We start from the raw sequence: 27681 nt of genomic DNA on the forward strand, positions 1-27681 counted from the left end.
AGTCATTTCTCATTAAAATGCCAAAAAGATTTGTATTTGTATTTGTATTTTTCTTTTTTCTTTTTTTTAGGTGAAAGACATGTCCCCCTGAAACCTTTACTCATGTGTTCTGTGTGGTGGTGTTTGATTTTTTTTTTTTATTATTCATTCATTTATTCGAAAGTTGAATCAGTTTATCGGACAAAACATTGTCCAGATGACCTGATTCAACTTCCTGTGATATCTGTAAGCATGATAACACATGAAGCCAAAACTGTGACAGGAACGGAGGAGCTGACACAATATACAAACATTCATCCTGTTTTTATTTTTATTCGATATCCTTGTTGGCTATTCCCGTGTCATTTGGTTTGGTAAAAATGTCACTGCCCTCTTGGGCACACGCGAGTCCACATTCAAGTTTGTCTGCTAACAGCTACGCCCCCGTCAGTGCCAATGCGTCATGTGCTCACAAACGCATCAACTTTAAACCATAAATCTATCTCGCTGCAGCCCGACGAGCAATATTTCTGAGACAGTTTGCCCCATGGGTGCTGAGCCAGACATCTGCTGAACTCACGTCAGTTCTAGCCGGGGTTCATGACTGCCACCAGCCTCCCCAAAGATGACCCCGGATCAATGAGAGAGGATTACATCATGTAGAATGAGATTAACGCTGATCCTTTAGTGCCAGAGGCTAATTTACGATCAAGCCCAACAGGGTTTAGAGATAACGCCGAGACTACCTGCTGATTTACAGGTTGATCCTGAATCAGGGCGATGCTATGTGCAGCATGTAATGTCCGTAGACGCCTTGTCTTACTGACATAAGAATAATTCAAGAACGAGCCGACTTCGTAGGTTCTTAACTGTGTAGCTTTTACTAGCGTTCATCCGACATACAACCTTCATAACATGTGCTTCTCACTTCCTGTATACGTCACACGCACTGCACGTACATCCGTGAGTGGGTCAAGTTAAACACGTGACCTTTCATTCATTACATCTCCCCCTCTAAGATGATTTTCTAACCTGTATATCACCCCCCTTTTCACAAAAAAAATAAAAAATCCCCCACAGTACACAAGTCCATACGCCTCACAAATCCAGCCGGATTGCAGGCTTGCTCACCCTGCCAGAGCGAGTAACATATGGTGTGGAAGTTGGCATTTCTGCTGCTCGGGACTCATCCGTGTTTCCACTCTCCCCTGGAGTGACATGGTCAGGATCCCTGCTGACAAAGGTGAGTGTTTTAGGTGTGGCCAACAGGTGGCGCCTGTTCCTTCTGTAATGTTCACCTTGAGCTGTCTCCACTATGTAGGATCTGGGAGTGGAGCTCTGACTGTGAACAACTGCTGGCATTGTCCATGTTTTCTGTCCATCAAGTTTGGTGAGTACTGCGTCACCCGAGTTCAGTGGGCGCAGTGTCCGCACGCCGTTCCTGCGGTTGTAGTAGAAAGCCTGCCTCGATTTGGCTGCGGCGTCAGCGGTTTTGATCAGTTCCTCTTTAGGCCAGGCCGGTTTCAGGTTATGCTGCAATGTGGGTAAGGTGGTTCTGAGTCTCCTACCCATGAGCAATTCCGCTGGACTGGCTCCAGTGGAAGAAGAGGGTGTAGCTCTGTATGTCAACAGGGCGAGGAGAGGGTCTTCCTGCCTTAATATGCTTTTGGCTACCTGAACAGCCCTCTCTGCCTGTCCATTACTCTGGGGGTAGTGTGGGCTTGAAGTCACATGGATGAAATCATAATCCTCACTGAACCTCCTCATCTCTTCTGAAACTAGCTGTGGCCCATTATCACTAACTACAATTTCAGGGATACCAAAACGTGCAAATGTAGCCTTCAGCCTAGCTACAACCTGACTGCTAGTAGTTGTTGGTAGATTTAGAATCTCCAAAAACCTGGAATAATAGTCAGACACTATCAAGTAGTTTTGCTTTTTGTACTCACACAGGTCTATGCCAACTTTCTGCCATGGTCTGGATGGGAGCTCACTTGACATTAAAGGCTCTTTTCTCTGTGTGTTCTTGTGTTCTCTGCAGAATTGACATTGCTGTATCTTTGTTGTAATGTGCTCTGTCATTTTGGGCCACCACACTGACTGGCTAGCTCTCTCTCTGCACTTAGCTATCCCCTGGTGCCCGTCGTGTATTCTGTCTAAGATCACCTCCCTCATCTCTGTGGGAATGACGATACGACTGCCTCTGATGACTAAACCATCTACCTCAGATAACTCCCCTCTCACCTGATAAAAGTCTCTGACTGTCTCCGGCACTTTATCGACATACTCAGGCCAGCCGTGTCTGATGAAGCCCAACACTGTCTGGAGCTGCAGATCCCCATCCATGCTCTGTTTTATCTCCTGCATCCTTTGAGGTGTGGCAGGCACCTGGCACACGATGGCATCAATGTGCGCTGCAACATCATCATGAGAAGCACCATCTCCGTAGCACTGCTCTGGGCCTCTGGAGAGTGCATCAGCCACAGCTAAAGTTTTGCCTGGTGCGTATTCAGCCACTGCATTGAAACGCATCAGCCTCATTAACAGTCTCTGGCACCTAATGGGCACATTATCCAAGTCTTTGCTGTTCATGAGGGGCACTAGTGGTTTATGATCGGTGACAAGTCTGAAATTGTCAAGCCCAAACAAGTACTTCTCGAACCTTTCACATGCCCAGACGCTGGCTAAGCACTCTTTCTCGATCTGTGCGTACCTTGTCTCTGCATCACTCAGCCGTCGGGAGCAGTAGGCCACGGGCTTCCAGTGTTCCCCGTGCTGCTGGAGCAGAACGCCCCCCAGCCCGTAGCTGCTGGCATCTGCTGACACCACCGTAGCCTTAGTGACGTCATAAAAGGTGAGTACCGGGGCGGTGGCGAGTGCTGCTTTAAGGTCTTGGAATGCTGTGTTCTGTGCAGGTCCCCACAGCCACTCTGTCGTTGCTTTAAGCAGTCCATAAAGCGGCTGACCTACAGTGGACAGCTCTGGGACGTATTTTGCCAAATAGTTCACCATCCCGAGGAACCTCTTGAGTTCCGTCACGTTCTGGGGCTGAGGAAAGTTCTCTATTCCGGCCACTTTGTCCGGGTCAGGTCTGATGCCTGCCTCGTTGATGATATGACCAAGGAAGCGGACTTGTTTCTGTTTGAACTTGCATTTCGCTTGGTTCAGTTTGAGACCTGCTGTTTCAATGACCCCCAGCGCTTCTGCTAGGCGCCGGTCATGGATTTCCTCAGTCTCTCCATGTATAAGGATGTCATCCATGTACACCTCTGTGCCCTCTAGCCCGGTCAGAGTTTCCGCCATCTTTCTCTGGAAAATCTCTGGAGCACTCGTTATACCAAATGGAAGGCGGCAGAAAGCATACCTCCCAAATGGGGTGATGAAAGTGGTGAGCCCCCTGCTGTCTTCATGCAAGGGGATCTGGTAAAACCCACTTGCTGCATCCAACGTTGTGAAGAACTTTGACCCTGCGAGCCTTGGCATTATTTCCTCCATAGTGGGCAGCACGTATTTCTCACGTTTCACCGCTCGATTCAGCCTCCTGAGGTCAGCGCAGCAGCGAACCTCTTTCTTGTTCGGTTTCAGCACCGGCACCATAGCGGCGCACCATTCTATGGGCTGAGTCACTTTTTCAATAATGCCCTCATTTTCCATGCGCTGCAGTTCTTTCTTAACCAGTGGTACAAGTGGCAGCGGTATCCGTCTGGCTGTATGCACCGCGTATGGCTGGGCACCCTCCACCAGAGCTATTTTCACTGGGTCTGTTTTCAGCAGTCCACTTGAACCGAAAACTCCACTGACCTCATTCATCCGCTTCACTAGACCCATCTCCACTGCCTCTGGACGACTCAGCAGACAGCTGCCTCTCCCCTTGATCACATACACTGGAAAGGAGTATTGTTTCTCCTTGTAGTTGGTTGTGGCTTGAAACTGTCCTATGCAGCTGATGTTTCCACCTGGGCTTATGAAGCATGTGTCAGGAGGTCCCAGTTTTATGTTTGGCTTCAGCTTTTTAAATGTCCCTTGGTTGATAACAGTAGCGTCAGCCCCCGTGTCAATTTTAAAGGTTATTGGTACATCACTTATTGTTAAACTAACAGTCCAATCTTCCTGACTGCTCTCTTTGCCAACTTCTCCCAGAAAGTACAGCTGTTTAACCTCTTCAGTGACTTCTCTCACCGCTTTAGAGTGACATACACGCTCCCAATGTCCCTTTTTATGACACTTGTTGCACTTACTCTTCGTTGCAGGACACTTCCGCTCATCGGTGTGCTGCGTCTTGCCGCACCTCCCGCATTCCTCTACTTTGTTGGTTGCCGGACTGCTGCCACCATGACGCTGTCCGCCCTTTTTGTTTTGGCGTCCGTCCCGCCGTCGGACAACATTGACGTTAGCCAGCTGGGCCTCTGGTTGGTTAGCTTGGAGGCTGAGCTGCTTTGTTATTGCCTCCGCCTGGCGCACTTGTTCAATGACTTTCACCAGAGTAAGGTCCGCTGTGAGCTGGAACTGACGGGAGAGCACCTTATCTTTTATGCCCACTACCAGACGATCTCTGATATGTTCATCCCTCTTGTCCCCAAACTCACAGTGTTCAGACAGCTCATACAATGTCCGGATGTACATCTCCGCTGTCTCTCCTGGCTGCTGGCTACGTTGATAGAAGCACGCCCTCTCATGTATGATGTTACGGCGGGGAATAAAGTAGTCGTCGAACCTTTTCAGTACGATATCATAGTCCACTTTATCACCCTCCGCCGCGAAGTCAAACGAGCTGAATATCTTTTCAGCCTCGCTGCCCATTGCATAAATCAGCGAACTCACTTGAATCTCCCCGTCGTCTTTATCCAGCTTTGTCGCGAGCCTGAAGCGCGAAAACCGTTGTCTCCACTCCGGCCATTCAACGGGGCAGTCAAACTTGAATTCACTCGGCGGATTAAACTTCGGCATGACCACTCGTGTTCCGATACACAGACTATTCTGACACCATGTAATGTCCGTAGACGCCTTGTCTTACTGACATAAGAATAATTCAAGAACGAGCCGACTTCGTAGGTTCTTAACTGTGTAGCTTTTACTAGCGTTCATCCGACATACAACCTTCATAACATGTGCTTCTCACTTCCTGTATACGTCACACGCACTGCACGTACATCCGTGAGTGGGTCAAGTTAAACACTAGACCTTTCATTCATTACACAGCATGTCAAAGATATTGGATCCTGAAGAAAGGATTAACTAGACTAGGTCAAAACCAAAGTATATGTCTGGACCGTGTATGGTCAGTGTTCAAAATTGTGGCCAATTTGTTACAGCGATAGTCAGCGGTAGTGTCTATAATATGAAATTCTGGATATTAAATGTTCATCTGCAATTTTCTTTTTTTATTATTATTATTATTATTATTATTATTATTTTCCGCCTTTTTCTCCCCAACCCAGATAACAAAGAATCTTTGGCCCAAATATGGCCCACATCTGCAGTTAATTTACAGCCCACATTTGGCCTTGAATGACGACGTTGACTCAGGGTGAGTGTGACTGCCTCAACTCAGCCAAACTTGGGCCACACTTGGGCCACATCTGGCCCACATAGTATGTGCTGTAACTCAAGTCAGGCCCGGCTTATGACATTTGGGCCACGTCTGGCCCAAACAACAGTTGCCAGTGCCGTAACTGAGCTGTAGGTACCAAAAGTGTTCCACATTAGGCCCAAGTGTGTCTGCTATCTGGGAGTTGTATCTCCCAGTCGCTGCACCAACCCCTCTGCCAATCCGGGGAGGGCTGCAGACTACCACATGCCTCCTCCGATACATGTGGATTCGCCAGCCACTTCTTTTCACCTGACAGTGAAGTGTTTCGCCAGGGGGACAGAGCATGTGGGAGGATCATGCTATTCCCACCAGTTCCCCTCCCTCCCGAACAGGTGCCCGACTGACCAGAGGAGGTGCTAGTGCAGCGATGAGGACACATACCCACATCTAGCTTCTCACCCTCAGACATGACCAATTTTAACTGTAGAGATACCCGACCAAGCCGGAGGTAACACCGGGATTTGAACCGGAGATCCCCGTGCTGGCAGGCAACGGAATAGACCACTACCCTACCCCGACGCCCTTCTCTGCAATTTTCTGTAGTGGTCCCAGTAATATTTGTTGTTAAAGTGTGCTGAAGTAGCATATCACATGACATTGTCAAGCTACATTCAAGTTGCAAGAACAATACTTTCCACTCATATCTTGGAAGGTTTGATTTTAAAGAGAATTTAATTGTAATTATAACTATTCTAATTATCTGTTAACTTCACCTGTTTCTATCCGCGGATGTTTCTCTCACCCTGTTGACGGACAAATTAACAAAATGATTGCGCAACTTTTGCAGCCGCTAAACATGCACAAATAAAGACAAAAAGAAATAGTGTAATGCTCAAAGCACCTGCAAAGGGTGAAATGTACCCCTGCACAGCCAAGCAAATAGTGTGTTGGTACTCCAGTGCTATTTGCATGTATTTGTACTAGGTAATATGCATACATTTGGCACAAAATTGCCCCCTTTCTATGCAAATGAGCCTCATTGGAAAAAAAAGTTCAATTCAAAAACAGCAGCACTAATAGCCAGATAGAGTGAAAATTATTGGCATCTTCCAAGAGTTGGTGGTAACTGACGCCCAGACTTTCCAGTGATCATGGCATCACCATGCCAGGCGTCCTCATGAGCTGATATTTTGGAGAATATCACAAAACGTTATGGGTGTGTTTGCACTGTATTATAATTAGTGCAATATCGTTTGTTAATCAGACATTGAGATGGGGCAGATAGCGACTGCAAGTGATGCACAATTCATGGTGCTATCAGTGGCCGTAATCCATTCTTAGTGAATTCGCCTGTGAGTGTTTTGTCAGAGTGATTGTTATTTGGGATGCTTTATCTGTGCGCTCTCCCTCATGCCTCTTGGTGCATGGAGAGCTGTTTTCTCTCCTACTCTGCTTTACACTGGACTGTTACAGTGCATAACCAGATGTGGAAAGAGCAGCAAAATAATTGCATTCGTTAAAGAAGGTTGAATCAGTTCATCTGGATACAACGTGTATTGACAGATACATTTCATCCCTCATCTAAGTGACCCATTCGTTAGCATGCTGCACTGATTCATTTTGAAAGAGCAAACTCCTTCTTCCGTGTTTATCGTTGGTTACCTGATCCAGCAGCTCAGTCGTGTCAAACTGATCACTCAGTCAGTCAGTCAGTCAGTCAGGGACAGTCACGTTTGTAGGGCTGGCCTGCTGGTCTGTTCCAGCCAAAAAGTGATGGGAATGGTGCTTGGTTCTGTTGTAATCTGCTATTTTTATGGTCTCACTCAACTTGCTTTCTCATTTTGAGAAAAAATTGTCTTGAAAATTGAATTTTTAGTTTTTGTTTGCATTCTGAATTCATTTTAAGCACAAGAAGTGTTGTTTTTTTTTTCATCTGAAGCTTGTATTACAGGGAACAAATAAGTCATCCATTTTTATTTTGCTGTCGCCATGCTGAATTTTAGGGTTTGAAAAATGTCTATGCCATCAGAGATTAGATCACTACAGGTAAATTCTTTCTTTGTGCCCCCTCGTCCTCACTGATGACGTGCACACGCTCCCATTGTTCCCATATGTGTGCTTGCTCACAGTGGCTGCAGAACCCAGTGTGCACTAGCTGCCATCTAGATGTCGAGGGAGGTGTATGCAGCAGATATGCTGTACACTGGCTTGCTTAGCCCTCTAATACTACCCCGAATATCCCCTGGCTAAGTCTAGCCTAGTTTTAGCTCAGGCAATTAAATTTGATTAGAAGGTAGTTTTTCTGCCCTCTAACATATTTAAACCTAAATATATGTATTTCATAAAGTGCATAGCCATACTCTTACACTGAGAGCTATATATACGCTGTGTCTAAAAGGTGTGCTGCCATAGATGGCTGTCAAAGTGTTAGCTTAAATGTCAGGATGCTTTTTCACCAGCGATTCACGCAAAAATTGCTCACTTTGAAGGTTTTCACTCCCCATTCATTATTTCTTGTTTTGCTGTTTTGTGGAGTTAAGATTTTTTTCTATTCCCTCAGAAATAATTCCCTAAAATGTCAAAATGAAGTTTTTAGATATCCTCAGAAGTATGATAAAAAAGAAAACAACAAGGAAATTAACTGATAAGCATTAGTCCACTTTGTCTTAACAAATTAAAACTGTATTAAGCAATCATTTTGATATTGACAGTAAAGCAAATGACTAATATGAAAGGATTGCTTCAACACTACATCGACAGTTTTCCTTAAACAGAGACAGGCTTTGCCTTCCCTTTCAGCTCATCGTTGACATTATGTGGCTCAAAGATCGAAGATGGCACCTCCCTAAAAAAAAACAAAAAAAACATGAGCTTATAAATGGAGAATACTCACCCTAGACTGCGTTCTCAATTTATGACCCAGTCAGCAATTGTTGGGTGAATTGATGGTGAAAAAAACATCGAGTCATCTAGGCAAAAACTAAGCAAAATCTGGGTCAAAACTGAATGTTTGCCAGATGTCTATGGCAGCCTACTTTCTAGTCGCATCGTAAATCACTCTCAATGTGAGAATACAGCTTGAGCACATAGATATATAAAATACATAATTTTTTTTTTTTTGGGGGGGGGGGTTTCTCCCTTTTTCTCCCCAATTGTATACTGCCAATTACCCCACTCTTTCACGCCGTCCCGGTCGTTGCTCTCCACTATGTCTGCTGATCTGGGGAGGGCTGCAGAAAACCACATGCCTCCTCCGATACATGTGGAGTCGCCAGCCGCTTCTTTTCAGCTGACAATGAGGAGTTTCACCAGGGGGACGTGGCACGCGGGAGGATCACACTATTCCCCCCAGTCCCCCCCCATAGAGGCGCCCCAACCGACCAGAGGAGGCACTAGTGCAGTGACCAGGACACATACCCACATCCAGCTTCCCACCCGCAGACATGACCAATTGTGTTTGTAAGGACGCTTGACCAAACCGGAGGTAACACAGGGATTCGAACCAGTGAGCCCTGTGTTGGTAGGCGACGGAATAGAACATCACACTACCCAGACGCCTCTTAAAATGCATAAATTTAATCTTAAATGTGGTAATGAACAGAAGAAATAACTTTCATATTCCATCCAGTTGGTTGAGCAATGTTTTCACATCAGAGAGTCATTTGATTACTTTTAATATCAAAAATGTCACTCAAGGAAATGGTTGTATTTGATTTTCACCAAATGAAGATTCTGCAGATGTCCTGCTGTTTTCTACATAATTTAAATCTCTGGTTTTTTCATGGCAGTATCTTTGCAATTTTAACCTGTCTGAGCCAATTAGACTAATTATAGACACAGGCAATGGTGTCATTCATCCACACAGTTAATATTTTGGCATGAGCTTAGACAAAGAGCAGACTAAATGCCATTGAAAATGTATGGTATGGATTTAAAATTGCACTCTCCATTTAGTTTGACAGGAACAGATTTGGAACAAATTTGCAGGAAGGAATGGGTAAAGATTCCAAAATCCCCCAAATCTGCAGCTAACTGCACAGACCCAAGAATCATTAAAACTGTAAATGCTGCCAAAGGTCTCGCCAAAAAGTATTGACTCTGGCAGGAGGGATGAATAAATGGGCATGTTAGAAATTGATGTCTTTCATTTTTTAAAAACAAATGTTTTTGAATACATTTTTCTTTTAGCTTCATAGATTTTGTTGACTGTAGTGAAGGGGCAAATTATTTTTCAATGTATTAAAATTTGGAGGAGAACAATGTGTGGAAAAGTTCAAGAGGGGGTGAATACTTTCTGAAGGCACCATACTTAAGTATATATTTTCAGGACACTGTTTTGCGTAAACACACACACACAGTTTTTTCTCTTGCTCTTGGCCCTAAATGTGACTGACTGCAACAGTCTGCACTTACTGACTGCCTTAAAGCCATTAAAATTTCAGCCATACCCTGACATTTACCACAGTGTTTCCCATTAAGAGGAAAGAGGTGAAAGAGAGCCACTCAAACATGTACTGTACACCAGTAGTGAACCGTGGCTCTTAAACCTTGGCCCTCTGACCACCCTTCCCTCGTCAGGAAAATAAAGCAAGCTACCAGCCTAGCTTACTGTGTCCTCTCCTGTAGTACTGCAAAAATCAACTGACAATTCCAGCTCTGAAACAAAAATTAAGATGCTAATCCCACCTAGGCAATGCAACAAGCACACAGCGTGGAGAGAGTGAGAGTTAGCACCAAAACAAAAAACAGCTAATTTCTTAATAAGATGCAAATCCTCCTTACAAATAATTGCATCATCAGAAAACCTGTGTGTGTGCACATCAGCGGAATATGGTGACAACAGGCCAGGGTGCAAAACTATGTGTAAAACGAATGACAGCCACGTACCACACAAAACAACATTTCATTTAAGCCTACACATCATGACAGCGCACACACAGCTAAGCAACCATTAGTGACAGACACTTAAGAATCATGGCCAGTGAACAACAATCATGGCATTTTGGGAACAAACAAGCAATATTGTTACTAAATAATATCATTAGATTGGCACAGAGGGCTATTAAATATATACACTGATCAGCCAAAATATGAGGTTATTAAAGATCTGGTCTCCATCCTGAGAGAAAGCCTGGGTACAGTTCTTAGCTGGGTTTCTGCTCTCCAGCACTTGACGAGCTTCTTTACGATTCTTGACGACCAGAATGCTCTCTACTGCCCTCTGGTCAATTAAGCAGTCGGCCACAACAGGGTCCTCAATAGGTAACGCTTGCAGCACTGAGGGGGTAATCAGGGTGATTCACAGCCCTACTTCTGGTGTCATGAATATGTGAGATAAAGCTGCTGGTGGTTATACTGGGTCTGCGGCCGGCTGGAAACGCTTCAGCCATGATGCCTTGCAGAACCCTCTCATCATCATAGTTGTCCCAGGTGAAGGCCTGAAGCTGGTACTTCAGACACACCTTTACAGCCAGGGCCAGCAGGGGGCCAGCCCCCCCCCCCACCTCTGCTCCACCAACCACTGACCGACATAACATGCATTCCCATGATTGGCAGAGAGCAGGGGGATGATAGACTGACTCTTCTAATCAGCACTCCAAACATGCGTATATATGCTTTCATGCTTTTTTCGTTTGTTTGATATCATTTGTTATTATTTATCTATGTATATGTGCATTCTTTTGTAACACTGTTAAAACAAGGACCGAATAAATAGTTTGAATCTTGCTTGTGGCGATGCCACAACTTCACAGACACATACCCTGCTTCTGTCTGTCCTCTGTAATCACAGCCGGGTCATGCTTGTTTATTTAGTTTCCACAGCTCTCCATTGGATCCCATTATCCAGCAGATGATAAACTTCCTCCGGGTCTTCCCCCAGAGACCAAGTCTTAACTTATTTTTCCTTACTGATGCAGACCTGCGTTATTTCCTGCTCGGTCCCATTTAGAAAGTTTGGGAGAGTTTCCCGGAAACTCTGCTTAAGCTTGAGCAGAGAGAAGAGGGGAAGAGTCATAGGCACCACATCAGTTGTTGTGTTATATTGCCATCCTTGTGCCAACAACAGGATTGGTATTCTGAAGACTTAGGGATCCTTTAATTCTATTTTGTGCTTTCTTGTAAGGACATGTCCAGTAGATTTGTGTGGTTCAGATTTTCAATGTATCTTCTGGGGAATGATGCCAAAGGGAGAATTACAAAATGCAGTCCCCGATTATCAGATCTGGTCCAGAGGGACACTGAAGAGCCCTGTGTGTGTGTGTGTGTTTGTGTGTGTGTGTGTGTGTGTGTGTGTGTGTGTGTGTGTGTGTGTGTGTGTGTGTGTGTGTGTGTGTGTGTGTGTGTTATCGTTTGGATGGAGAAATAGAATGCACAGCCTAAGCAATGTATCTTGACAGCTGCTGTCACAAAAATCTGTTCCTCCCAAATAGCCAATCAGGATGACTAACTGTAATGTTGTGCTTTCACAGCACAGAAGGCCACTATTGTTATATACTGTACTGCACCAGCTATTTCTCTAACTATCTAACGCCACCTCAATTGTCCCCTCTCTCTCTCTCTCTCTCTCGCTCTCTCTCTCTCTCTCTCTCTCTCTGGAGCGGTTTCCCTTGCTACGTTTCTTGCTTTTTTACCACTTAATTGTCCTTCACAACCCCTCTACCTCCAAACCTCATTGGTGATACAGTCTAATAAGGTGATCTTTGACTTGTCCCCAAGGAGCTGAAAGAATGAGAGAATATGATAAAAGAAGGATAAATTAAACAACAAACTAAGACCCTACAGTGTATTAAACAGAGCAGGTGAGGAAAAAATAACTTGATTTCATTGTAAGGTACAGAATAGTCACAGCTCACTCTGCAGGCATTCCCTACACATTGTTTACAGTTCTATTTTTAATGACCTGGTGGTCACATCATAAAAATTCTTCCATATCAACACCCACAACCCTCAGCGAGGCTCTTATCTGCCAGCTTCAGGGGGATGAGAATCCACAGTGATGATTATGGTACACACAAATGGAACGATCACCATAAATGCAAATAAGCATGCCGTATATCCATCCATGCACAGCACATTTAACACACATGCACGCACACGGACACACACACACACTCACACACGCACACACTCACATGTACAAGAAGTAATATGGTAATATATGGAACCTGCTGAGACTTAGATAAAGAAAACACACACATTCAATTGAACCATGGGTTTAGTTAATTTAGCAAAAAGCTGAGATCAAATCACATTGGCAAAAGTAATCTAATCTCTATTCCTACTGTGTCACAGAGAATGGAAAATAATGAATGGAGGAACGGGGGGGTTTTAGAGGGAAGACTGAGGAGGGTGAATAGCGGAAAATGGTAATGAGGCAGGAAGAATACTTATTAAGGAATAGTGATGATAGTGAAGATGAGTCTACAGCGAGTAGGGTGAATCCATAGCCTGAGTTTTTATAGCTGAATTTCCAGCTTACAAGGCTGAACTCAACAACAAATATTGGCTTGGTTCAGAATGAAGCCGTGAATCAATGGACCACCACCTTTGTGGTGTGTGAATTGTGCTGAACTGACTGTTTTAGAGGGGCTTAATACAACACAACCTTTCAATCAGATAAACGGACAATTTGCCCAAGTGTGTGTTTGTATGAGTGCTTGTGTGTGCACATGCACATGATGGATTTGTGTATTTTTGTGCAAACATATGTACATTAGTGCTACATTTTGCTCATCTTTGAAGGGATAGGACATTTTCAGTTGTCTGCTATTGCATTATGATGCTGCGAATACTGTCATTTCACTGGAAAAAATTGATGTTTGTGTCACTGAGTGTAGTGTACCTTATGAAAGCATGTACTATGTTATAACAAGGAGCTTACATTGACATCCCAAGTTGTGGTTTGTGTCTTTGTGTTAGGCTGAATCTAAATGATTAGCCACTTCCCTGCGTTTTTGCCCAATTTCAGAAAACATTAGATGGTAAACTAAAATAAATTTCAGCATTTGCATGAGGACCTTCAATGCATCGCCGAAGTCTGATATTGGAATATGTATTTTATTCACTCTAGTGAAACATGGATAACATGGCTTCTTTATGAATTATTATTATTTTTATTTATTTATCCCCCCCCCCTTTTTTTTGTCCTCCCCAATTGTATCTGGCCAATTACCCCACTCTCCCGAGCCATCCTGGTCACTGCTAAACCCCCTCTGATGATCCAGGGAGGGCTGCAGACTACCACATGCCTCCTCCGATACATGTGGAGTCGCCAGCCACTTATTTTCACCTGACAGTGAGGAGTTTCGCCAGGGGGACGTAGCACGTGGGAGGATCACGCTATTCCCCCCCAGTCCCCCCCCCCCGAACAGGCGCCCCAACCGTTCAGAGGCGGGGCTAGTGCAGCGACCAAAACACACACCCACATCCGGCTTCCCACCCGCAGACACGGCCAGTTGTGTGTCTGTAGGACGCTCGACCAAGCCGAAGGTAACACGGGGATCTGAACCGGCGATCCCCATGTTAGTAGGCAACGGAATAGACCGCTATGCTACCCGGACACCCCTTCTTTATTAATTATCAACATGTTAGGTGTTTCTATCGGGTTTCTTTTCCAGAAAGAGAGGCCCGGCCTGGCAGACATGGTGAGGCAGGAACCAAGACCCATTCTGGCTCAGCCAAGAGGACCAAACAGGGTGGTGAGTCAGCACAAGCATTACATATCAGAATGGAAGCTCCTTTGAAGTAAATTCAAAAATACAATCATTCAGTATAGATGTCTCACTGCCAAAACCATGTTTTAGTACAACAGATTTGACTATTAATTCATGCACCTCCCAAGTTGCTGATGGAATTGACGAATTTGTACACCACAAGGCAAATGCATTAGTGTCTTTCTCACTCTGTCCCTCGCACATGGCCACCACCAGATTATCACCACCTCATCTCGAAAATCTCCATCTTGAACTAGCAGTTAGGATCAGCACAGTTATATGACTCTGTCCAAATGCAAAATCATACTGTCCGTTTGTAGCTCTCTTTCTGATCTTGCAAAGAACCTGCAAGTCTGATAGTGAATCAATAAAGTGACATCTCTCAATATTGCCAGGATGGTGGTTATGAATGCTTCAGTAATTAGTCCTTGATATCTCATAATAATCTGTTGTTCCAGTTTGCACTAAACTGAAATTGATCTGTTCTGCCTTTGCCCCAGATGTAATTTCAATGAACAACTGGTTGCTATTGCAGTGTGGGTAGAAGACAACACTGTTGAGTACAATTAGCATTTGTCCCTGTCTCAGGGAGAGTGAAATGCTGTCAGTATGTAGGCCCAGGAGAGCCACACGCGTGCTCAGGGATCTGAGCCAGATAAAGCATGGCTAACTCACACAGGAGGATCAAAGAAAGCCCTCAAAGTAATGTGGAGCTTTAGCGAACGTTAGCTTCAGTCATAGCTTAATGGTCTGTTAGCTGACACGAACATGAAAGCTTTCATTATAGGATTTAGCAACATGGCTCACTCAAGGTTGCTCATGTACACCCAACAATTTTTCAGGAATGTACATTTTCAAGAGATTCCAAAAGCGTCGAGTCACACAAATATCTTAAATATGTATAAAACATCAATCAAACATGGCGGACAGATTGAACATGGCAGTGCTCAGCTCTAAGATCTAAATGCTGACTCCATCTCAGATAAAAAATAACAACCTACTAGTTAAAACTAAAATAAAAATCATCTGCTCCAAATAACATGGTCATCCTATGGAACTTTACACCATAGGAAGAAGAGAAGGGGAAACGATGTTGGCTGCACGAGAGTGTGACCCATTTCATAAACACGATTCTGGTGCTGAGAAAATGAAAAAAATTAAAAAGCAGGAAAATTTTCATAATTCACTGCAAGGATCGCTGGATAAATTTGTCAACATTTCTTGAGATGTGGTGGCTGAGCAGATGTCCAAAGCTAGCGGGTGCATGTGACTGTGACTGTAGACTTTGTGTAATGGCAGGTCTGGAAAATGATCTAAAATCTGAATGAAATGTAGGCTATAGACCTGAAATATCGAATTGTAACAAACTGCCACACTTCAACATGGCAAAATAAAGTGACAGCTGAGCTGACTTGGTGATGTAAAGCCAGTAGTTTTATAGTTGATTCTTCTCCTTTGAAAGAACATAATAGCAAAAAGTAATAGCTGAGACTATGTGCACAACGATGCTGTATTAATTCTACTTGTTAAAAATTGCACCGAGATTATGCGTGCAGTAGAACTAGAATAACTATGTGCATGTGACCGTGATTCATGCACATGCATGTCAATCAGCAGGGCCTTGCACATCAATTTTGCTTACAAGGCCTCACACCCCCCCCCCCCAACGGTACTGCAGATCATGATAGGGTAGGTGTATCTCATCTTTCTTTTTTGTTTGTCAGACTAGCATGCAAACTTTAGTTTAAAAGGTGACTGAATCTATCCATGAGTGCATATCTTAAAACAGCCTCTCTCTACTAAAGATGTGGGGTCCAGATTTTTGAGAACACAAAAATGTTCCCCAATGCTGTCCGCCAAATGAATGGCATTATACTGCTCAGTTCTCTGCTGCATTCATTTGGCTTCCATGTTTCTTTCCATGGTCTGTCCTTATTACTATTATTTGACAGTGGATGGTGGATAAATGAGATCATGAGATCAGCTCTACCTGCCTGCAATTTGTGTGTGTGTGTGTGTGTGTGTGTGTGTGTGTGTGTGTGTGTGTGTTAGGCCTGTCAGATAGCATTTGAAATTCGAATGTACATTCGAATTATGGTAATAATATTCGAATTTGAATATGAAAATATGAAATTCGATTTTTTGTAACATATTTTTTTAATATATTTTTCCCCCTTATTAATATTATTATTATTAATGCACACACGTTTAAATGGAAATAAATGATGGTTTCGTGAAACGTATTTTATGAAAATAAGCATAGCCTACATCCGTAGTAAAACCGGAAATTAAAAAGCTCTTGTCAGTTCCCACGCCGAGCGGGCGGGCTCATAGAACACAGGAAATGGCAGAATCCGAGAAGAACGTTGGCTGTGACCCAAGCGCTAGCACTAGCACTAGCACATCTCCTGCGAGAGTCATTCATACTCCACAACATCTGAGAAGTTACGTATGGAAATTCTTTGGGTTTTGGGCTGTTAATGGGAAAATCGAAGAGAGAACCCGTGACAAAGTTGTTTGCAAAATATGCAAGACAGAACTGTCCTACCGCACCACCACTACCAACCTGAGCAATCATCTCGATGCTAAACATCCCGAAAAGCTAGCAGACGATTCCGTAACGTTTACCGGTACGTCAACTCCTGCCCAGGCCAAGCAACAACGCCTGGACAACTTTACAAGAACGCCCACCTTATCTGCTGCGAAACAAGAAGCGTGCACCCAGAAACTGGTGTATCACATATGCAAAGACATGAGGCCCATCAGCACCGTTGAAGGGGTAGGATTCAGGGCATATAGTGAGGAACTTGAACCAAGGTACAAGGTACCCTGTCGTGCCACTGTCACAACTCGCATCGAAAAAACCCACAAGTACGCAGTGGCCAAAATGAAAGAAACACTGAAAGACACTTATATCGCAATAACCACAGACGGATGGACCTCTACCGCAACCAAGTCATTTGTAACAGTGACGGCCCATTGGATAGACGAGGACTGGGAACTACATGAATCCGTTCTCAAAACGAAAGAGCTCAAGGAGAGCCACACAGCAGAGAACGTAGGCGCGTGCATTCAATCCGTCTTGGATGAATACGGTATCACAAAGGAGCACCTGATTGCTGTCACTACCGATAACGCGGCGAACTATGTAAATGCAGTCGAGACGCATCTGGAGACTGTGAACGTGCCATGCGTTGCGCACACTGCCAACTTGGCTGTGCGTAAAGGCCTCGCTGTCAGAGCCATCGAAACGGCCATAAGCCGACTGAAAGCAGCAGCCACACATTTCCACAAATCCCCGACCGACAAGTGCCTTCTCGAAGAGAAACAACGACTTCTGGGGTTGACACCCCTTTTGCTCATCAACGACTGCCCAACCAGGTGGAACAGTACATATGACATGATCAAGAGGGCATCGGAACAGCAAGCGGCGGAGTAGGCCCTAGTTAACATCATCTGGCCTTTTCCTAGTCAGATTTATTTTATGTTTAGGGGTGCTCAACAACAGTTTTTGGACTAATATGTGCGGACAATGTGCTGGAGTTGTATGTTGTCATAAATATGCTGTTAATAAAAACACGGGCTACAATAGACTTACTCTCTCTGTATTGATTTTTGGGGGTGATATGCAAATTCAAGGTATTCGAATGCCATTCGAACCTCAGTGTGTAATATTCGTTATTCGTTCGAGGCCTATTTTTGGCATTCGTTCACAGCTCTAGTGTGTGTGTGTGTGTGTGTGTGTGTGTGTGTGTGTGTATATATACACACAGGGTGTTGTGATGCGTCTAGTGCAGCAGTGTGTAGTTGGAGGGAAGGTGCATGTGTTCTTCCAACCCGCTTGTGTCCCTCCTGCCCTTAGCTTGCTGCCGCTGGCTAGCCTTTGCGGCGAATAGGGAAGCATCCTAGCGTGTAAGCCTTCCCTTGCCAGTACATAGCCTCTCCTTCACCAAGACTCCTGCCAGGCCTCCCCGTGGCCACACATGGTAACTGGGGTCTTGCGGCCCCAGGCTAACCTGGCAGGGGATCTCGGAGCAGCAGTGGGCCCCAGAGATATGGTGTGCAGGCCCACCCTGGTGGACACGCCCTGGCACCTATCAACCACTGCCCTGCTGCCTTGTGGGTGAGTCTGGAAGACATAAGGCTAAGGGAGCTTACCCCAACAGAAAAGCAAGCTGTGGCGGCACGCTTCGAGGCGGTTTCCGAAAAACTGGATTTCCGGCAGCCCCCTGCAGTTGTGTGGAGGTGCCGGTTGTCTAGGGATCCCCCTTGCCATCGGAACCATCTCCTCTACAATCAAGTCATGTGGCGTTGGGAGAAGCGCACCCCCCATGCCACTTTAAAAACCATCTCTGCGCAGGTATCTTCTGCTATCTGAGTCCCCGACCTCACAAAGTCTGGCGGCGATGGAGTATCCAATGACGGGAGCAGGTCTGAATGAGCTGGGAGCTCTTAGTTGGAACTCTGCACGCCAGCGGCACCGCGCAACGGTCGTTAGCAGCTGGGATTGAGTGGCAGCTGTTTCCGGTAGACCCCTGTGCGTCTGAGCAGCCCTATTTAGGGACTGCACTGCTCACCCCTTTCGGGGAACGGCCTAGAAAAGGTGGCCCAAAAATTGCCCACTCAACACTGCGCCTGGGCAGGAAACCGCACCTGCCGGGCCATTCCACTATGCGGTCGAAAAACAAACATTATACCACTAAGATTTGCAGCATGGAACATAAGAACACTCCTGGACGTCAGCCATGGTACGGACAGACCTCAACGCAGAACAGCACTTATTGCCAGCGAGCTGAAGCGCTATTGTGTGGATGTAGCGGCACTCAGTGAGACCAGGCTCCTTGAAGAGGGCTCGCTCAACAAAGTAGGAGAGGGCTATACCTTCTTTTGGAAAGGATACCCCCTAGGAGGTCAACACATCCATGGAGTTGGTTTTGCAATTAAGAACAGTCTCTTACCCAAACTCGAAGAAACACCAGTGGGCATTAATGAGCGGCTTATGACTCTTCGTATACCCTTTGCAAAATGTCGATACATCACCTTGATAAGTGCCTATGCTCCAACTTTACTATCTCATGATGAAGAGAAAGATCACTTCTACCAGGAACTCGATGATGTACTCACCAACATCCCAAGGAGCGACAAAGTCATTTTGCTTGGTGATTTTAATGCCCGAGTTGGGAAGAATATGCAAAATTGGAATGGAGTGATTGGCGCCCACGGCATTGGAAAAGTCAACCCCAATGGCATAAGACTTCTTAGTCTGTGCTCGGAACATGACCTCACCATCACAAACACCATTTTCCAACAAAAGAATAAATACAAGGCATCCTGGATGCATCCCAGATCCAAACACTGGCACCTGCTTGATTATGCTATCGTGAGGCGGGTTGATCTTAAAGACGTGCTCCTTACAAGAGCTATGCGAGGAGCAGACTGCTGGACAGACCACCGTATGATCCTGACAAAAGTCAGAGTACATGTCCGACCCTTGAGACGCCAATCTGGGCCAAAAAAGAAACCACTCCACTGCGCCAGACTATCCAACAGCGACACCCGAAACACCTTCCGTCGTTCTCTAGCCGACAACTTAGTTGACATTGAACAGCTGATCAACTCAGAGTCTGGGATGGATGAAAAGTGGACCTCTCTGAGCACCACCCTCTTTGACAATGCAGCCCAATCCATTGGCTTCAAAACCAAGAAACATCAGGACTGGTTTGATGACAATGCCGGGACGATCTCCACCCTCCTGGACAACATGCATAAGGCACACAGAGCTGCCCTCAGCAACCCACTATCCCAACCTCTCAAGAAAAAATGGCAAGACCTCCGCTCTGAGGTCCAAGCAACTCTGCGGAAACTGCAAAATGAGTAGTGGATTTTGAAAGCCAACGAAATCCAGGCTCATGCAGACAGGAACGACATGCATGGTTTCTACGATGCAGTTAAGGCCATCTATGGCCCCAGAAACTGCTCCCTGACACCCGTTAGGTCTGCTGATGGAACAACTCTCATCAAGGATCAGGCCCTGTTAGTGGAGCAGTGGGCCGAGCATTTTAACACCCTGCTCAACCAGCCCACCCCAGTGGACTCAACTGTACTGGCAGAACTCCCTGAACAGCCTACCTTGCAAGACCTAGACCTCCCACCATCTTTTAAAGAAATCCTACATGCAGTCAAGACCCTGAAAAACAACAAAACCCCTGGACCTGATAATATTCCAACTGAAATCCTCAAGGAAGGAGGCTACCTCTGTACGAGGACACTGTATCTCTATATCCTTGAGGTGTGGAGTCATGAGTGTGTCCCCCAACAGTGGAAAGATGCCAACATTGTGGCCATTTATAAAAACAAAGGAGACAAATCCATCTGCTCCAACAGTAGGGGTATTTCACTACTGGCCATTGCTGGAAAGGTTCTAGCCAAGATCATGCTCCACAGACTAACACTCGCAATAGACGAACAGGCCATACCAGAGTCACAATGCGGCTTCCGAAAGGATAGAGGGACCGTTGACATGATCTTTGTCACACGCCAGCTCCAGGAGAAATGCCGAGAACAGCACAAGGATCTATACATAGCATTCATAGACCTCTCAAAGGCATTTGATACAGTTAACTGGGCCCTGCTGTGGCAAGTCCTGAAGAAATTTGGATGTCCACCCAAGTTTCTTACCATTCTTGGACAGTTTCACTCAGGAATGATGGCCCGAGTGGTAGTGGGGAACTGCAGTTCTGAGCCCTTTGGTGTGCAGACTGGAGTCAGACAAGGCTGTGTGCTAGCCCCAGTCCTGTTCAATATCTTCTTAGTCTCTGTTACAACACTGTTACGAAGGAGGCTGGAGAAGCAGGCTGGAGTTACCATTGACTTCAGGCTCGATGGAAACCTATTCAACATCAGGAGGTTTCAGGCAACCACCAAGTTGACCTCTGAGACCATTATTGAGCTACAGTATGCCGACGATTGTGCCCTGGTAGCTCACACACCAGAAGCCCTACAAAACACTCTGTCAGCAGTTGTAACTGCATACAGGAGAATGGGACTGATTATTAACACCCAAAAGACAGAGGTAATCTGTCAGTTGACTGCCGGCCTCCCAAACCACCCAACAACCTTCACAGCAGAAGGGCAACAACTGGCCACTGTTCCTGCCTTCAAATATTTGGGAAGTATGCTATCCGACACCTGCACAATAGACGATGAGATTCAGCACCGCCTCAAACAAGCCTCAACATCTTTTGGCCGTCTAAGGAGAAGGGTTTTCCAAAACAGCAACCTCAATCTCCACACCAAAGTGATTGTTTACAGAGCAGTGTGCATCTCCACACTACTCTATGGGTGTGAGGCATGGACCATCTACAGCCACCATCTCAGAAGCCTGGAGGCCTTCCATGTAAAATGTCTCCAGAGGATCCTCGGCATTACTTGGGAGGACAGAGTGCCACACACAGAGGTGTTGGAGCGGGCAGGCAGCTGCAGTGTGGAGTCTACCCTAAAACACCATCAACTCAGGTGGCTTGGGCATGTTATTCGCATGCCCAGCGAACGACTCCCACGAAAAGTCCTCTACGGCCAACTACACCTTGGCCAACGCACTGCTGGTGGGCAGAAGAAGCGGTTCAAAGACCAAATGAAGACCACACTAAAAAGATGTCAGATCAACCCTTCTCCTTTGGAGGAACTTGCTTTCTGCCACACAACCTGGCGCTCTTGCATCTCAGAGGGAGTGAAGTACATGGAAAACCAGCGCACACAACACCGTGTAGCAAAGCGTGCGAAGAGGCATGCTCGCAAAGCTACCCCTACCCCCTCCATCACCACTTTTACATGCCCGGTCTGCAACCGCAACTGTGCATCCAGGATCGGACTATTCAGCCACCAAAGAACCCACAAATAGAAGAAGATGGTCATCATCGGGCACGATGGACAACCAAGAGAGAGAGAGAGAGTGTGTTTGTGTGTGTGTGTGTGTGTGTGTGTGTGTGTGAGTGTGAGTGTATGGCTTTATGTGCGTGTCCTGGTGATGTGGTACACACAAAAATCAGGCTGGTGTGAATCCACTTATACACACACACACACACACACACACACACACACACACACACACACACACAATAACATTTTAGTGTAAGAGAACGGAAAGAAAGAAAGGAAGAGAGGGAAGCAAGTGTTAATTAAGGTCAGAGAGAAAGACAAATGGAGATGAAATCAAGTAGACTTCCCATCAGATGTGCATGTGCAGTACAGTATAGTTATGTACATGCTCAGTAAAGAACCACATATCTACTTGTTGGTGGAGAAGATAGCTATAAAGCCCAGGTTGTTTATAAAGCCCTAAATGGGCTGCCCCCTCCCAAATTACAGACCTTTTTTTTGGGGGGGGGGGGGTTTCCCCCTTTTCTCCCCAATTGTATCCTGCCAATTACCCCACTCTTCCGAGCAATCCCGGTCGCTCCTCCACCCCCTCTGCTGATCCAGGGAGGGCTGCAGACTACCACATGCCACCTCCAATACATATGGAGTCACCCGCTGTTTCTTTTCACCTGACAGTGAGGAGTTTCACCAGGTGGGCATAGCGTGTGGGAGGATTACGCTATTCCCCTCAGTTCCTCCTCCCCCCCGAACAGGCACCCTTCCAACCAGAGGAGTCACTAGTGCAGCGACCTGGACACATACCCACATCCAGCTCCCCATCCGCAGACGTGGCCAATTGTGTCTGTAGGGACACCCGACCAAACTCGCAGACCTTTTCACCCTCTATTCCACCTCCAGGTCCCTCAGGTCAGCTGATTTAGGACTTCCTGGCTGTCCTGCGATCTAAACTTAAGCTCAGGGGTGACCACGCCTTTGCGGTTGTAGCCCCTAGACTATGGAACAGCATCTCCCTCCCTATCAGATCTGCACCCTCCATCCACTCTTTTAAGTCTCGGCTCAAAGCTTACTTTTATTCTCTAGCGTTCGAATCCACCTGATGTGGCTGATTTCTGGCTTGTGCCTATTTCATGTGTTGTTTATTCGTGCCTACAAGCTGTGTGTGTGCCTTGTTGTCTATGTCGGTGTTTCTTATGTTTGTGTTTCAGCTACCTGCTCTGGTCTGCACAGCACTTTGGTCAATGTGGGTTGTTTTTAAATGTGCCCCATAAATAAATCTGACTTGACTTGATAATGGCCACCCAGTGGCACTACTGTGAAGAACCTGAAGGTTTCTCAGCATTATGTCCTGTCCCAGAATGCACTGCAAGAAACAGGAGAGGAGACACGAACACAGGCTAAGAGGAGAGCAGAGGGGAAGGATGAGAGTATTTAAGGGAAAAGGTGAGGGGTGAGGAGAACAAAAAGAAGGCAAGAGAGGTAGAAAGAGTCACAGTTGAGATGAGAGAGATCTAGCAAAGAGGAATGAAGCAATGAGATGAGGCTATGGCGAAGGAAAGGGGGACAAGGACGTGATAGAGGTGAACAGAGAAGAGACGGTGCATTGATCCACACATGGATTCATTTTCATTCATGCGGGCACACTCCCTCACACCTCAGTTTCAGATTAATGAGCGCCTCCGTCCAGAACAGTGAGAGAAGATTTAATTATCTCTAACACTGAAGGTGAGGCAGCAGGCCACATTTGTCAATCACCTAAGAGTGTGTAGATTTGTGCGTGTGTGTTTGTGTGTGTGTGTGTTTGTGTGTGTGTGTGTGTGTGTGTGTGTGTGTGTGTGTGTGTGTGTGTGTGTTTGTGTGTGTGTGTGTGTGTGTGTGTGTGTGTGTGTGTGTGTGTGTTCATGGTGGGTATAGGAGGGTGAAAGATCATGGTCTGTCCATGACTCAGAAACAGATTTTAAATTGTGTGTGTGTATGTATTCATGTGTGTGTCCGTGTGTGTGTGTGTGTGTGTGTGTGTGTGTGTCCCTCCTGTATTGAATTAAATGTCAAACTGAGACCGACGCCAACTCTGTCAGCATCTCATCGCCGGTTGAGAGCTCAGAGTTTGTATTTCTCTGAGAAGAGAAAATCTCGTCCTGCGTTGGGATCATTTATTATGTGGGATCTTTTATTCAAAACTATTTAATCTTTTTTTTTCATTAGACGTTCAGTACTTCTGCTAGACTCATCCCAGTAAGGGTGATTACTGCAATGGTGGAGAGAAATGAAGCGCTCCAATTAACTGCAGCTGTGCTTTTCCAATCAAGGTGAATTGGAGTCGGGTATGATAATCGGATGATTCGGACTTTATTCCATTTAAATGTCTCTCTGTTGTGTAACAAGAAATTATATAACAAACTTTGAAATTCTCTCATTTCTCACTTAAAAAATTATCACAGTAAAAGCTGCTCTAGCAAACTTTTCACCCCCATATGTGGTTAAGTTAGACATGATTTGGTGCATCCGGGTGGCGTAGTAGTCTATTCCATTGCCTACCAACACGGGGATCGCCGATTTGAATCCCGGTGTTACCTCCAGGTCAGGCGTCCCTACAGATACAATTGGCCGTGTCTGCGGGTGGGAAGCCGGATGTGAGTATGTGTCCTGGTCGCAGCACTAGTGCCTCCTCTTGTCAGTTGGGGCGCCTGTTCAGGGGTGAGGGGGAATGGCGTGCTCATCCCACGCGTTACGCCCCCCTGGCGAAACTCCTCACTGTCAGGTGAAAAGAAGCGGCTGGCGACTCCACATGTATCGGAGGAGGCATGTGGTAGTCTGAAGCCCTCCCCAGATCAGCAAAGGGAGTGGAGCAGCAACCAGGATAGCTCGGAAAAGTGAGGTAATTTGCCGGATAAAATTGGGGGGGGGGTTAAAAAAAGTTAGAGATGAGGTTTTGAGAATGTTTAGGGTCTGAATACAGCTTATGCTGGCAGTAACTGAATGGATATGTAGGCCTGGTTGTATAGCTGCGTACTCTCACACGGGTGAGTAGTGTCCATGATGTTGAAGTGTTTTTTTTTTATGTTGATTATGGTCCATAACACTTAAAGGTGGCTCTTGCACATAAGTATATGCTGCACACACACTCAGCATACGCACACACATGCACATGCACATGCACAAACACACACACACACACACACACACACACACACACACACACACACACACACACACACACACCATTGGCAGTCACTCAGGGTCGAGTGACCACCTCTTGACTGGATGGTGCTGATGGTGTTCTTTCTACCCAGGGGTTTTTCTGCCATCAGACGGCTGTCATTCTGGTACATCATGGAGCAGGGGTTTGTTACGGTGGAGCAGGGGAAACATTAATTCCTCTGGTAGACACATAGGCCAGTGTGCATTGTACGCATTGTTTGTATTTGTGTGTGCTTGTGTGTATTTGAGTGTGTCTGCCTGTGGATGTGTGCATGTGTATATACACTGGTGGCAAGCAGCAGCTTCAGTGCTCAGTGATGTCATTGTGTCTCCCTGTTGGCAGCAACAAATGATTTGAGATAATAAAACAACATAGTCTCACAGACAAAACATTCATACAACTTATCGGTTCCTAAAAAAAGTTACTGCCAATGATCTGCAGTTTCCAAAATACATTGACTGGCAACGTTTGCCAACAACTTATCAAACGCTTAGTTGTATTACTTTAGGGATGGTTAAGTTCAGATTGTAGTGTTAGAGATGATTAAATTTGGGTATGGATTTGGCGGAGTTATGGCTAGGGAAAGGCTCTGGGTGATCAATTGTAAATTATAATCATCCATATAGGCTGTGTGTCTCTCAGGGACTCTCAGAAACAAAGGCAAGTGCGACTTTTTCAAGACTTCATCAAGCAAGGACTCTCTTTTTAGATCCAGTCAGTCATCTGTATTTTGTGTACCTAGTATAGACTATGTGTTTCCTTCACATTCCTGTCCTTTCCTCTTCCCAGGGCTGGCATAGACGTTGGGTCACTCCTAGGCGCTGTGACCCTACCAATCTCATCTATCCCACTCTCTCTACTCACGTTGGGCAAGTGGTGATGGGAGGGCTCTGGAATTGCCAGTCCACGGTGCTGAAAGCTGAGTTTATCTCAGGCTACGCATCCTTGCTCTCCCTCAACTTTCTTGCTCTAACTGAGACCTGGATCACGCCAGAAAACACTACCACACCCGCAGCTCTGTCAGATGTGTACTCTTTTTCTCACACTCCCAGAGCTGGGAGGTGAGGTGGTGGTACTGGCCTGCTAATCTCCCTGAAATGAAAATACTCTCTTGTTTCCATTCCACAGTTTTCTCCACCCTCTTTTGAATTGCATGCTGTTACTGTCTCTTATCCAGTCAAACTCCCCATTGTGGTTGTGTACCACCCACCAGGCCCCCTTGGAGAGTTTCTGGAGGAATTTGACACACTTGTCTCACACTTCCCTGATGATGACTCTGCACTTATCCTTCTCTGTGACTTCAACATCCACACTGACAAGCTAGATCCTCTTCTCTCTTTCCTCTCCTCCTTTGACCTTCACCTCTCATCCTCTCCTCCTACCCACAAGGCCGGCAACCAGCTGGACCTTATCTTTACAAGACACTGTCCTATTTCAAATCTCTCTGTTACTCCCCTCCAGCTCTCTGACCACTATTTCATGTCCTACTCTCTCTCCCTCTGTTCTCCCCCATCAGCCCCTCCCCCTAACCACATGGTTTCCACCCGTAGACACCTCCGCTCTCTCTCTGCCACTGATCTTTCTTCCTCTGTTACCTCTATCCTCCCTACACCTGAATTTTTCTCTCTCCTACCCCTGACACTGCTACTGATCTTCTTCTCCCTACCCTCTCCTCTTCTCTGGACAATGTCTGACCCCTCACCTCCAGGCCTACACGCCCAATTCCACCTGCCCCTTGGCTGTCCGACTCAGTACGTACTGACAGATGGAGCCTAAGCGTGGCAGAGCGCAAATGGAGAAAAAGAAAACTCCCAGAGGACCTTCTCAACTTCCAATCCCTTCTTTCCACTTTCTCCTCCTCCCTTTCTGCTGCTAAAGCTGCCCTCTATCGCTCTAAAATCCAATCCTCTGCCTCTGATCCTAAGAAACTCTTTGAAACCTTCTCTACACTTCTTCAACCCCCACCTCCTCCTCCTACTTCCTCCCTTCTCCCTGATGACTTCGCTAACTTCTTTGACAAGAAGGTAAATGACATCAGATCCTCCTTTTCTCACCACCCGGTTAGCACTCCTTGCACTAGCCCACCCTCTGCACCCTCCCTCACCTCTCTACGACCCACCCTATCCAACCTCACTCCCCTCTCCCTCTATGAGGTCCTCAACCTCATCACATCCAGTCGCCCCACCACATGCTCCCTTGACCTGGTCCCCTCCTCTCTTTTTCAGTCCATAGCACCTGAACTCCTTCCCTTTCTAACCCACTTCATCAACACCTCCCTCCAGACAGGATGCTTTCCATCTGCCTTCAAGACTGCTAGAGTCACCCCCCTTCCCAAGAAACTATCACTTAACCCCTCTGATGTCAAAAACTACAGACCGGTT

At 46.0% G+C, this 27681-nt stretch overlaps 1 protein-coding gene across 1 annotated transcript in view; it reads left to right on the forward strand.

The window, feature by feature from the left end:
- LOC130121862 (testican-1-like) overlaps positions 1–27681 on the forward strand; it is a 245385-nt gene that overhangs the window by 128029 nt on the left and 89675 nt on the right. Inside the window, exon 4 of the mRNA XM_056290805.1 lies at positions 14128–14208. Within this exon, the coding sequence (XP_056146780.1) occupies positions 14128–14208 (81 nt within the window). The remainder of the gene's footprint in view (positions 1–14127; positions 14209–27681) is intronic.

The sequence above is a fragment of the Lampris incognitus genome, chromosome 1 (assembly GCF_029633865.1).
Source record: "Lampris incognitus isolate fLamInc1 chromosome 1, fLamInc1.hap2, whole genome shotgun sequence".
NCBI classification, from domain to species: domain Eukaryota; kingdom Metazoa; phylum Chordata; class Actinopteri; order Lampriformes; family Lampridae; genus Lampris; species Lampris incognitus.